Genomic DNA, 12163 nt, shown 5'->3' on the forward strand with positions numbered 1-12163 from the left:
AAAAGAGAACTTCAAAAACTTCAGCCGAAAGAGAGATGTACGCAATTTATCTCAAAAATAGATTTTGCTGGCACATCCATGGTTCTTAATGGACCACATTGAAATGGTATAGATCGATGTATTTTTTTAGGGTGCACACTGAAATCGGATGCGCGTTAATGGCATATGGAGTTTTCGGAAATTATTCGCGTTTTACGATTTTTTGGGTACTTCAATGTAACGTGCGGCACATCTTAGCCGTCAAATGAAATTACGCAAAATATATATGGATTGGAAGATAAACTTCAGTACTTCCTGGAAACCGCATGCGCATCAAATGATTTTGAGAATTACGCGATTTACACGCAATTTAAAATGTATATTTTATAATATTATTTTATTTTAAGATTTATTCCTATTTATAGAATTCTAAGATTTATCGGAAGGGTCTTGATATAATCCGCAAGGCGTATACTTATACACAAAAAGTGATTTTTATAATATATCTCAATTTTTCGGCGAAATTCGGGTAAAATAGCAGAATAACCCCAACATTTTTTTCTGAAATTTCTTGTATACAATTAAAAAAATAAATATGATGACATTATTTTTTCGAACCAAAAACAAATATTTTTCCTCGATATCTTGTTTTGTTGTCGCTGTGATTTAGAAACCGCTACACGGACTTGTGTGATTTTGATATCATTTGATTCATCATGGTGTTTAGATTATGTAGATATTTTTAAATTAATTTTTAGGTGTGTGTATGTCATTAATATAATGAAAATATTGATGTAATCTGCTATATTTTTTTATTTTTCTCATATTTCGCGAATATGTGCAACTTTATCGTGATTATTATAATATATTCATATTCTTATTTTACGGAGGAAGATATATATCAACGTTTTTGGTCAATATAATAAACGGCGTAATTTTAAGATTTTTTTCTTATGCCCAAAATTAAAACCTCGAAAACTTTTGCGCGCATCGACCAAAAATTTGATCGCGAACGGTTTCGGAGTCAGAACATTTTTCTCTATATGTGTACCAAAAATCATTGATGTGCTACAAAAACAAAAAAGCTGTTTTTTTGAAAATGGAATATTAAAAAATTGGCAATATTGCCCATATATTCTTGATCAGGGTAACATTCTAAGACGATCTAGCCATGTCCGTCCGTCTGTTGTAATCACGCTACCTTCTGAAGGAATTGAGATTGTATGTTGAAATTTTGCATAGGTTTGTCTGAAGGCAGGTCAAGTTCGAAGATGGGATATATCTGTCCACGTTTAGGCGTAGCTCCCATATAACGGTACCCCCCAATATTACTAAATGTCTCCACAAAAAATTGTGAATATAGGTCCACTTTTTCTGGTAGTCCACATATAACGGTACCTCCTATTTTTCAGTATATTGGGGGCTTTGGTCTTATTTTTCCGCCGAATTGGCTATAATTTAGTATTTTGAGTTCTTATTCAAAATATAAATATGGGTCCATTTTTTCGGATAGCCACCATATAAGGGTATCCCCAATTTTCGGTATTTTGGGGGCTTGGATCGCATTTTTCGACCGAATTCGCCGAAATTTGGTACCTTAATTTCTTATTGGGTAGCAAATGTCCCCACTAAAAATTATAAATATGGTCCATATTTTCGGATAGCCCCCATAAAAGGGTATCGGTATTTTGGGGGTTTGGGTCTCATTTTTCGACCGAATTCGGTACATTGGGGTACCAAATCACTCCACTAAAAATTATAAATATAGGTCCACTTTTTCTGGTAGTCCCCATATAACGGTACCCCCCAAATTTTCGGTATTTTTTGGGGTTCTGATAGTATTTTTCGACCGAATTGGCTGTAATTGAGTACTTCGAGTTATTATTGGTTAGCAAATCTCCATACCTAAATTATAAATATAGGTCAATTTTTTCGGGTAGCCCCCATATAAGGGTACCTCCCAATATTCGGTATTTTGGGGTCCTTGAACTCTTATTTCAACCAAATTTGCAGCAATTTGGTATTTTGTAGTCGTATGTGGTAGCAAACCTCCCTCCCAAAAATTATTAATATTCGCCACATTTTAGGGTTAGTCCCCATATAACCCACTTTTTATAACCTTCACCACACTGTGTAACAGGGTTTTATGTTTTATATTGAAATAGTTATCTGATTTGTTCCGCGTTTTGTGTTGACTTTGTTGCAATCATTCTAGCTGGGTAGGATATCGCGATAAAAAATTAGAACGTGAGGTTCGTGAATGAACTATATAAAACCTCTGGTGATGGCCTTATAGACTGCGTAGCATAACTATAGCCGCACCTTTAATTCAATTGGTATGTTAGTTAACAAATAAAATGGACCCATTAAGTTATGGTTCACAATAAAACGATCAAAAACACATATCATTCAACAAAAATAATTAATTTATTCTTTATGGTTTCGCCGAATTCTGCACTTTCAAAATTACTCGTGTTGTATAACTATAGACGCTCGTTTACAAAATTAGAAACATTTTATAAAACTTAAATAAAATAAAATAAAATAAAATAACTTTTATAAATAATGGGTAGGGCCTCCCTCACACTGTTGATCAAAATTATTCGCAAGTTTTCATCGATTGACCGCCATTCATCGATAATCACTTCTTGGAGGTAAAATACAGTTTGGTATTGGCGGTTTTCTGTATAGACACGATGAGTCAAGATTCCACACATGTTCTTGATCGGATTCTGGTCGGAAATTTTAATATTTTTCGATTTTAACCATACTTGAGTATGGCGACTTTTATGAACTGGTGCGTTGTCCGAGTCCTTCATTGTTGTTACTTCCCCAAATTAACTAAGAAAACATATCGAAGAGATCTACGGACGGAATCACGATATTTATTAAAACGATATTTTCATTTCAAGTATCTGTCTGTCAGTATCCTAAGTTCGGCCCGGCCGCTTTTTTCACTTGTTTATATTAAAATAGTTATCTAATTTGTTCCGCGTATTGATTCTAAGACTCTGTTGTAATCGAGACAAACTCGCATTTAGGCCTATTTCCTGTGTGGGAGTTGCCGATATTCCCCATCTTCGAACTTGAACTAAGTTTGGAAGAAATAATAGGTTGGCAAGATTTTAATAAAATCAAAATTTTCTGAAACATATTTGGTCCAAAGAAACATGGGGTCTAGAACTAATATTTCGAAGAGGCTCATTTTCACCGTGTCAAAGTGTATACACCCTCATTAGCCATAAGGCTGAGGTTATAATTATCCATTAAAAATTTCTGAAATTTGTATTATGGTTTGCATAATCGGTTTGTAGAAATATCGATATAGGTCCACTTTTTCGTATTTTCCCTATATTTGCATTTCAAGTACCTGTCAGTATATCTATGGTGGAGGGTATCCAAAGTTCGGCCCGGCCGAACTTAACGCTTTTTCACTTATTGATTTTAAAATAAAGTTCCAAAACAAATGTTCGAAACTCATAATAAATCCGTAGGGACAAATCTTGTATTCCTTACACAAGAAAGAAGGCAATAAATCTTCAATATGAGCAGAAAACAAATTTGTACTGCTGATGTAATACTACAGGACGTTTCTGCGACAAATTGTTTTGGATAAAATGACAAATAGGTGGTTACGGCATAATGACTAACCAATGACCCAGCATATATGTATGTATGTCTAATTGGAATTCAAACCCCTCAAAACATACATATACAAATTCTATTTGTTTTATCGATACATACAACAAAATCGAATTCAAATAGTTTGCAATAAAAAGTTCAAAACCACGACTGTGATAAACTTAGTATATAGTGGAACTACGACCATCATCTTCTTAAAAGAACACGATTTTAACGAATCAAGAATGTCCCTACACATTTTCAAGTGAAAATCTCAAGAACTCTTGAAGATGTAGCCGATTTATTGTGTCAGCATCAAGTGGCGGCAATAGTGATTATCAAACTTTAATCGCATTTCTCTCGAAGAAGTGTTTTTACGAATGTCGGGCACGATAACTCAAAAACTAATAATCCAATCGGTTCCAAATTTTGACACGTTTCTCTGGGAGTGTATAGCTATCGTATGAAATAGGATAAAACCAATCGGTGAATAATTTCTTTATTTTTTAAATTAGTTTGTGGTCAAAAATAGCCGAAATTTTAGACCGTTAGTTTTGATCAATATGATTTACTTTATTATGTACTACTTACGACTCAGCGAAAAATTACAAAAGTAATAAAAATATTTGTATTTAGAACGTATTCTCTCGTAAAAATTAATTTGAAACCGAAACCAAACATTTGTTTTGCGGTTTGTTTATTACAGCAAAAACAATATAATAAATCGAGAAAAGTTATAATTATTTGAAGGTAAAGTAACAGAAGTTGGTAGAGTATAGAATTGTTGATTAATTTAGTCATGTCTAGGTTTTAAGAAAGCTAAAGATCTTTTTGGAGTATATTCTGAAGAAGAATGCTAGAGTATAAATTTCATATTTGCCAAACAATCGTTGTCCTCTGCTACTTAGCGAGGGACGTATACAGAGTATATGTTTCAATTGTTTCCACCTCATCCTCACATAAACGGCAATAATCCACTTCATTAATGTCCCATTTGGAAGTGAGTGATTTAATTCTGCAGTAAGCTGTTATGATCTCCACAGTGATTCAGATCTCTCTTACTTTGAAACAGCATCGAATTAGTCCTACGACGTGAGAACTCAGGCCAGATAGTTTTTGAAGTTCTGCACCTATCCACCTGATGCTTTGGGTCGTACGGATCCCTAAATCGGTAGATGGGCTAACTGCGGACACACTCGAGCAAGCTCGTAAGCTATTTCATTCCCATCTTTGTCACTATGTCGTTGAACCAAACAAAAAAAAAATAAACTTCAACCCTTCATATAAGACGAATATATGAAAACCAAATGGGTTTATTTTCAAAATTGGAACACCATATCGCCGTATGAAGTTATCCCGAAATAAATTAATGTGGTTTGAATCAATATCCAATGGATACTGATGTGGTTAATAAACTTAAACGGTTCGCAGTGGTAATCTTAACGATATATATTTAATAAAAAGTCCCCAAAAAAACTTTGTCTTTGTTGTCTAATCTCAATGAGAATGGCTACATATAATGCATTTATGCTAAATATTAACCGATACGATCCATTTAAAATTTGTGGTCCTGATTAAGAACAAATTTTGCTACCTAATTAGATTACCTACCGAAGTTCTTTTTATTATCCTTTTGTAACATTTCAAAAAGAATAAGCAATTGAAACGATTGTTATGCTGATTACAATTGAATTTTGGGGTCCTAGTACGATGTACGATATAGATTTCAAAACGATCCACAATTCGAAATAAATTCTATTATCGGTTGGACACTTTCATTTTTGTATGATAATACAACAATACAGCTATAAGTTATTTGCACTTTTTAAAATAAATGTTAATTGGATTCCTGCATTCGCCGATGAATCCCCTCAATTTCGCTTGTTATAAATAGCTGGCAACACGATGATGTCAAACAGTAGTAGAAAGCGTCAGCTACCAACAACCAATGAAGTAATTGGCTCAAACAAGACCTTATGTATTGATATATTGATGTTTTTATTGTAATTATACCAAATTGATTGCATTTTCATAAAATTTTCGGCATTCCGTATATAAACCGGACCATTCATCATCAACAATATGTACTGTCAAAAAGGAAAACTGAAAAGATTTAGCAAAAATTACGTAAGAGAATTTTGTTTGAAAAAATCGAACTTTGCAACAACTACGACACTGTGACACAAACATGAAATCAATGTATATATAGAATTTTTTTTTCTTAATTATTCGCCAAATTTGTCCAATTCCACACAATATCCAAGTAATTAATCAAGGCACTTGCTTAGCATTTTTCTAAATATTTATTTCGCAATTTTTCGTTTACATATTAAGATCTTTTTCACATGTTCTGTATGAGACACCAGCACCGAAACCAGTACCCATTATAAGGGGCCATGCTTTCCTCTTGAATATGAGCAGCGACAGCACCGAACCAATGGCCAAACCGCTGACACTTTTTATACCCATATCGGTAATGCAGCGATCGATTTTCTTTCCAAATTCATCTTCAGATTTGCTAACTTGTGGCATCTTGTTGGGATCCGGTGTTTTTTATTTGTTTGTTATTTGAGAAAAATGCAAAAAACTGTATTCGTTCGTTCTCCTATGAATCTATCGTACGCCGTTTCGCACTTCTTTTGATTAGTAACAGCTGTTTTCATTTTGACAGATAGTTGAATGAAAATATGGCGATGCCTTTATTAAGTCGTAAAGAGGTTGGCAGAAAAATGTATATGTAAATTGGTATACTCTACACCATACTCTGTTATAGGATATTATGTCTATATGGATATACGACAGACCCATAGTTACTTTTTAGGATATATAATCACTGTTTGTATCGATTTGTACATAAATCAGTATGTCCATATATTTTTAAAAACAAATACATTTTGAATTTTTATGATGAAATTTGGCAGATTTATATATAGTTTCCAGTATATCAAAGACCCAACGTTTGTCCGATTGACATGAAATGTTAAGCCTAGGATGATGTATACAATCATGTTTTCTTTAAATCGGTTTATATTTACATATAACTGCCATAAATTATTTCGTACGATTATACTCGGACAACGACTACCACCTCAGGCCAACGTTTCCACGACAGAGGGATCTACGATCCGTAACGACCAGAGTCTTGCTCGGTCAACGGGATACTACAACAACAACATCAAGCCAAACCAACATTAGAGCTGCTATAACAAATACTTCTGCAAATACAATTTTTATACCACACAAACACAATATATCAGTATCTATCTATCTATTCTGGCCTATTTCGTCTTATTCAAAGTAAAGCATCAAAGGAAGCCGTCTGCTTACCGTATTAAACCCAAAATTTCACAATAATTGCCGCCTCATCGACATCAACTACTACTAAATGTACCAAAGGCAAAAATATATTCAATAAGAAAATGTATAGGAGTATGAGCTATTATAACCGATTCGTAATCCGATTCGTTGATCCCATCACAAAGGGAAGGATTCGACAATTTTTATAGTCAGCACCTTCAAAGGAGTCTGAAAAAACAAAAGCAATTACCTCCATCCACTATTGTCAAGGAAGGTATGGTCTAAAGAAGTGCCTGAATAAAAACGTTTTCCTCGAAACCACTTTTAATTTATCAATCAACTGTTTTATAAGCTCTAAACTATCTTTCTTTTGCAAATTAAGGAACAGGCTTATGTTTTACGATTCTAAATCAACAACCGATAGAATATTCAGTTAGGTTTAAAATGGTTTAAAACCACTTCAAGTTTCGGCTGATTTCGTAATGTAATTATTGTATAAAAGAAGTCCTTATATTTCTATATCAAAGAAGATTCAGTCGCGTAACCAATTTGGCATCTCTACATAGGAGAATGTATATTAGGTTTCCAGTGGAGTGTTGGAAGCCTATATCCAAACATAATTGCATTTTTGTAAACCGGACCTCAACCACTTCAAACTGATATATTTGCTTTAAAAGGCATGGGGAAATACAAGGAGCACAACGGAATTAAGGGCTATCGAAAATTAAACATCCACAAGGAAACGATAACAAAGTAGATTCAGTCGCGTAGCCAATTTCGGCATCTCTCCATAAGAGAAAGTATATTAGGTTTCCAGTGGAGTGTTTAAAGCCATCTACAAAAATAATTCAATTTTTGTAAACCGGACCTCAACCACTTCAAACTGATATATTTGCCTTGGTGAATCGTAAAAGGCATGGGAAAAGCCATGGTACAATTATAAAAGGTAACAGCAAATCCCAGCTGATTTGATTCCAACGTTATACTAGTGTCAATATGAATTTGACAAATTATGTTTTTAAAAATCACCCAACAGAAAAATTGGGAACGCATACAATTTAAAATTGTTCTTTATTAAATGTGCTCCTGTATTCAATTTACTCAATCTGCCTGCTGGGAAAGTTTGAGGAAGCAAATCTTTCTTCAAGGAATAACTCGCTATTCCCAGCATTTTCATATGTGTTACACATATATATGGCAATGGCTCAATTATAGGAAATATGTGGAATAGATAGAAATATAAATTTGATAGATTTTCATTCATGTTTTTCAATTTTTATTTTGAGGATTCGAAAATATTTCATTTTCAAAATAAAAATAATTTGATGATAATTTGTTTGTTTATTTACATTTTTCTGTCAAATGATTTGACACTAGTAGAACTTACAAAAACAAATTTCCATGTGGTTGTTGTATCGTTTTTTGTACAACAACACTTGCTGTTACCTTCTATTATTATACCATGGGGAAAAGCAAGGAGCACAGCGGAAATTTAACTTCTTTCACAATATCTTACACACGCCAGAATGTCTGAAATTCGTCACATTAGTAACTACATAACCTCTTACCCCGATTTTGAGAATTTCAGTTTTAGTGTGGCTAGATCACCTAATAAGTTACATCCATTACGAAACAGCTGATTTCAATGCTCCTATAGGGTATGTTCAGTGTATGCCACAGGTGATTTTTTAAGCACAGGTGTAAATTCCATAACAGCTGTTAGTTCTTAAAGCCGGTTCCATTCAGTGAATAGTTCCCCTGAGATAGTCCATTCTGAAACAATAAAACTCTAATTTTTTAATTAAATTTTAGTTTTTTATTTATATTTTTTGGTGTGTAATCCACTTAAATGTGAATTAAATTGATATTGAATTTGTTTATTTCTGATATGTGGGAAATTGTTTTATAATACACATCGTCATCATCATTACCTCGATTCCATTAACCCCTTATGGCCAGTGATTTAGAGAGTCTAGACTTATGTGTACCATCAACCAATAACGAAGACTTCCCACAATATCCCCAGAATATACAACGTTTTAATGTCAACGAAATAAGTTACAATGATTTCTATTGGCTTTATATGGAACGTAATATACCGGTTATACTGGAACAGGTGTCCAGCAACTGGGAATGTCGCAATTGGATAAACACTGAAACTGTTGCCGATCCGACGGACTCTTTGGTTACAGTTACTAACAACAAGACTAGTATTAACTATGACTACCTCAAGGAAAGAATTGACAACACTCTGGTACCAGTGGCCAATTGTGCAGTGGAATATTTTAATAGTCATGCAAAGAGTGAAATGTTATTTTATGATTTCTTAAAATACTGGCAGGAGGAGGAGGGAAATGCACATCAGACCAATCCCACTGAAATAAGCAACCGGAAAGGAAATTCCACCGATCTATTGTACCTAAAAGACTGGCATTTGAAGGCTCAGAATTCCAACTATGACTTCTATAAAGTTCCTAAACATTTTGCCTCCGATTGGTTGAATGAACATTTATTGGCCACCAATAGTGATGATTATCGTTTTGTTTATATGGGACCAAAGGGGACATGGTAAGTTATCATTATTGACCTTTGAAGTCAGTGAGTTATGATAATTGTTTTTTTTTTCTATGTCAAGGACACCTTTTCATTCGGATGTTTTTGGATCATTTAGTTGGTCAACAAATATTATTGGTATCAAAAAATGGCTACTCATGCCACCCGGCGAAGAACTAAAACTCGCCGACCGTTTAGGCAATTTGCCATTTTCTATCAATGAGCAGCTGCTAGAAGAACATAACGTCCATTTTTACACGCTAATGCAGAAGGAAAATGAATCATTATTTGTACCCAGTGGCTGGTATCATCAAGTAACCAATATCACCGATACCATATCCGTCAATCACAATTGGTTTAATGCCTGCAATTTAGAACGTATTTGGACAAATCTCTCGCAACAGATGCAACGTGTCGTGACCGAAATAGATGACTGCCGTCAAATGGATAATTTCACGGAACATTGTCAGACAATGTTGCGTGCAAGTTTTGGGATAAACTACCTCGATTTTATACAACTACTACAATCAATAACCGAAAGACGTTTGTTAGCTAGAAATAATAACACTGCCTCAAGTTTATCTAACAACCAATATCAACAAGAAATAACATCATCGTCATCGCAGCCACCATCATCACCATCTTCATTGGTAACACCACCGACACTGTCGACGACGACGTCATCATCGTCTTCCAAATTAATATTTTTTGATAATTATATACCAAATGATTATCATATAGAACATGATTTGCAACGCATTGTTCAGGTGGTCGACTTAATGCTACAGGATTCGGTTATTTGTGATGATCGTATAGTTTTATATCGTAAATGTATACAATTAAAGGAAACACTTAATGGATAATTTATAACATCATCAGCATTATCAACATCGTCATATGAACATTACAATAGATTTATAGATATACATTCAAATATATTTATATATAGTTGTATATATACATATTTATTTTTCACAAAATAAATTTAAAAACTATTTTTTAAAATAAAGACCAAAGTAAGAAATATCAAAATTATTTTTAAAATTTTTAAAGGTAAATTCTTCTTGTCGTCCCTTTCTCATCTAAATATTATTTCATCGGCTAATTTATTCCATTTGTTTCCACTTTGATCTGAAACTTAATAGAGACTAAGGAATTGTAGTTCACCATCCACCACATTGGCACATCCCAACTGGCATTTAGTGATTTTGCGGTGACATTCATAAAGTCATTGTTCCAACCTGGGCAGTCCACCAAACTGTCATTGAGCATGCGCGAAAACGTGTCCTTAACATTCAACCATCAGCGGTCGCTGAAGCTGAAAGGTCCCTGACAAAAAAAAGAAGAACCATTCTGGCAGACCTTTGGTCAAAATTGTCAGTCAGTCCTCAACACTTATTAAACTGCAATTGTTGGGATTAAAGACATCGGTCCAAAATACAAGCCATACTTATAGTTGTAACATGGCTTGAGAAAATATTATACCCTCAGTCTTAGGGTTAATGAGGGTATATACACTATGATACGCCAAAAATGTGCTTCATCGAAAGTATTGGTGTTAAACCCCATGTTTCTATGTTAATAGAACAGTAGGATTCGGGAGGGAGATCCTGTCCATCTGGAGTTCACGATGGAGAGCGTGCGGATAGCTTCTTTCGAACTTCCTTACGAATCTCATCTTGCCCTTGATGAAATGGACCCATCTTTCCGAAATTAAATTCGCGTCTCGCCCCTCGAATTGAGCCGCTGTCCGTTGCTCGACAGATTCCACATCGTCGGACATCGCCTCCGCCGCAGATTGCCTCTGAAGTTTATTGTCAGTAAGTGGCGACACAGGACCTGTTGAAGTCGATCGGTCAACAGGGTCTGCGCTTCCTTCGTTTATGCTAAAAAAATCCCCCTTTGTAGACTTGTCTGGGTGTCCAGCTCATCATCTAACTGGTCGAAGATTTCCTTACTTTGCTCCTCTAAACTATCGCGGATAGCGTTATTAGTTCCGTGTAGGTCATCCCCTCCCAAAACTACAGTCCTGTCAGCCAGAGACTGATTTTCATCAGTACTGACTTGCATGCACTTGTAACAGATACAACTGCAGGTGCCAAGGCATCCCCACCTAGAACAGCCGGATCACAATAGCTTGTTCTTGACGACATGTGGCTTGTTATCTCGCCAACGATTGCCACGGGTATTGGGTTATTAACTCCCTGCACCGTAACTTTATTCTTTTTACCCTTCTTAGCTGATTTATTTAAGGGCTCTACCCCGATCCATTTTTGTCCACGGGGGATCCGAAGATCCCCAAGGTTTCCATAAAGTGCAGAGAAAAGTTGACCTAGGTCAGTTTCACTCTGCACATTATGAAGACCCCCTTCTCATCCGCCACCCGGGAAGACGCGCCAAGTAGGAGATTGGCAACTCCACTGGGCAAATAAGTCTATACTTTCATAGATATGGGTCTCCAAATTTCCGCGGGATCCTTCTTCAATTCTGAAAATCAATATAGGGGTTTGTGGGTAGACGGCCTTCGAACAGGGATTTACGATTTTCTCCTATGAACAGGTGGCAACACCGGCTACGCGATCCCATCTCCTTTCAAGTTGAATAGTGTTTGTGTAATCAATATTTCAAACGCTTTTAATTGATACCTATATTGCCTCGAGTAAGTTTTAAAAATCGTAAGAAAATACAAGGACCCCAACAGAATTTTGAAGGC

The 12163-nt window shown here is 35.1% G+C and overlaps 1 protein-coding gene across 1 annotated transcript; it reads left to right on the forward strand.

Annotated features, from left to right (window-relative positions):
• The first annotated feature begins 8834 nt into the window (after positions 1-8834).
• LOC133337365 (2-oxoglutarate and iron-dependent oxygenase JMJD4 homolog) lies at positions 8835-10336 on the forward strand. The gene is made up of 3 exons (XM_061545599.1): positions 8835-9465; positions 9533-9999; positions 10126-10336. Exons 1-3 carry the CDS (start codon positions 8849-8851, stop codon positions 10311-10313), a joined length of 1272 nt encoding a protein of 423 aa, XP_061401583.1. The 5' UTR covers positions 8835-8848; the 3' UTR covers positions 10314-10336.
• The last annotated feature ends 1827 nt before the right edge of the window (positions 10337-12163 follow it).

Source organism: Musca vetustissima, unplaced genomic scaffold (genome assembly GCF_032173495.1).
Source record: "Musca vetustissima isolate MV318-11 ecotype Yass unplaced genomic scaffold, APGP_CSIRO_Mvet_v1 utg51661, whole genome shotgun sequence".
In the NCBI taxonomy this organism is placed as follows: Eukaryota; Metazoa; Arthropoda; class Insecta; order Diptera; family Muscidae; genus Musca; species Musca vetustissima.

What these genes read in the sequence shown, in the direction of transcription:
- LOC133337365 (XM_061545599.1), top strand. Translation starts at nt 8,849, where the DNA reads ATGGCCAGTGATTTAGAGAGTCTAGACTTATGTGTACCATCAACCAAT. An exon ending in ATGGGACCAAAGGGGACATG is followed by an intron (nt 9,466 to 9,532) that starts GTAAGTTATCAT and finishes TTCTATGTCAAG; the next exon opens with GACACCTTTTCATTCGGATG. An exon ending in AATAACCGAAAGACGTTTGT is followed by an intron (nt 10,000 to 10,125) that starts TAGCTAGAAATA and finishes CACTGTCGACGA; the next exon opens with CGACGTCATCATCGTCTTCC.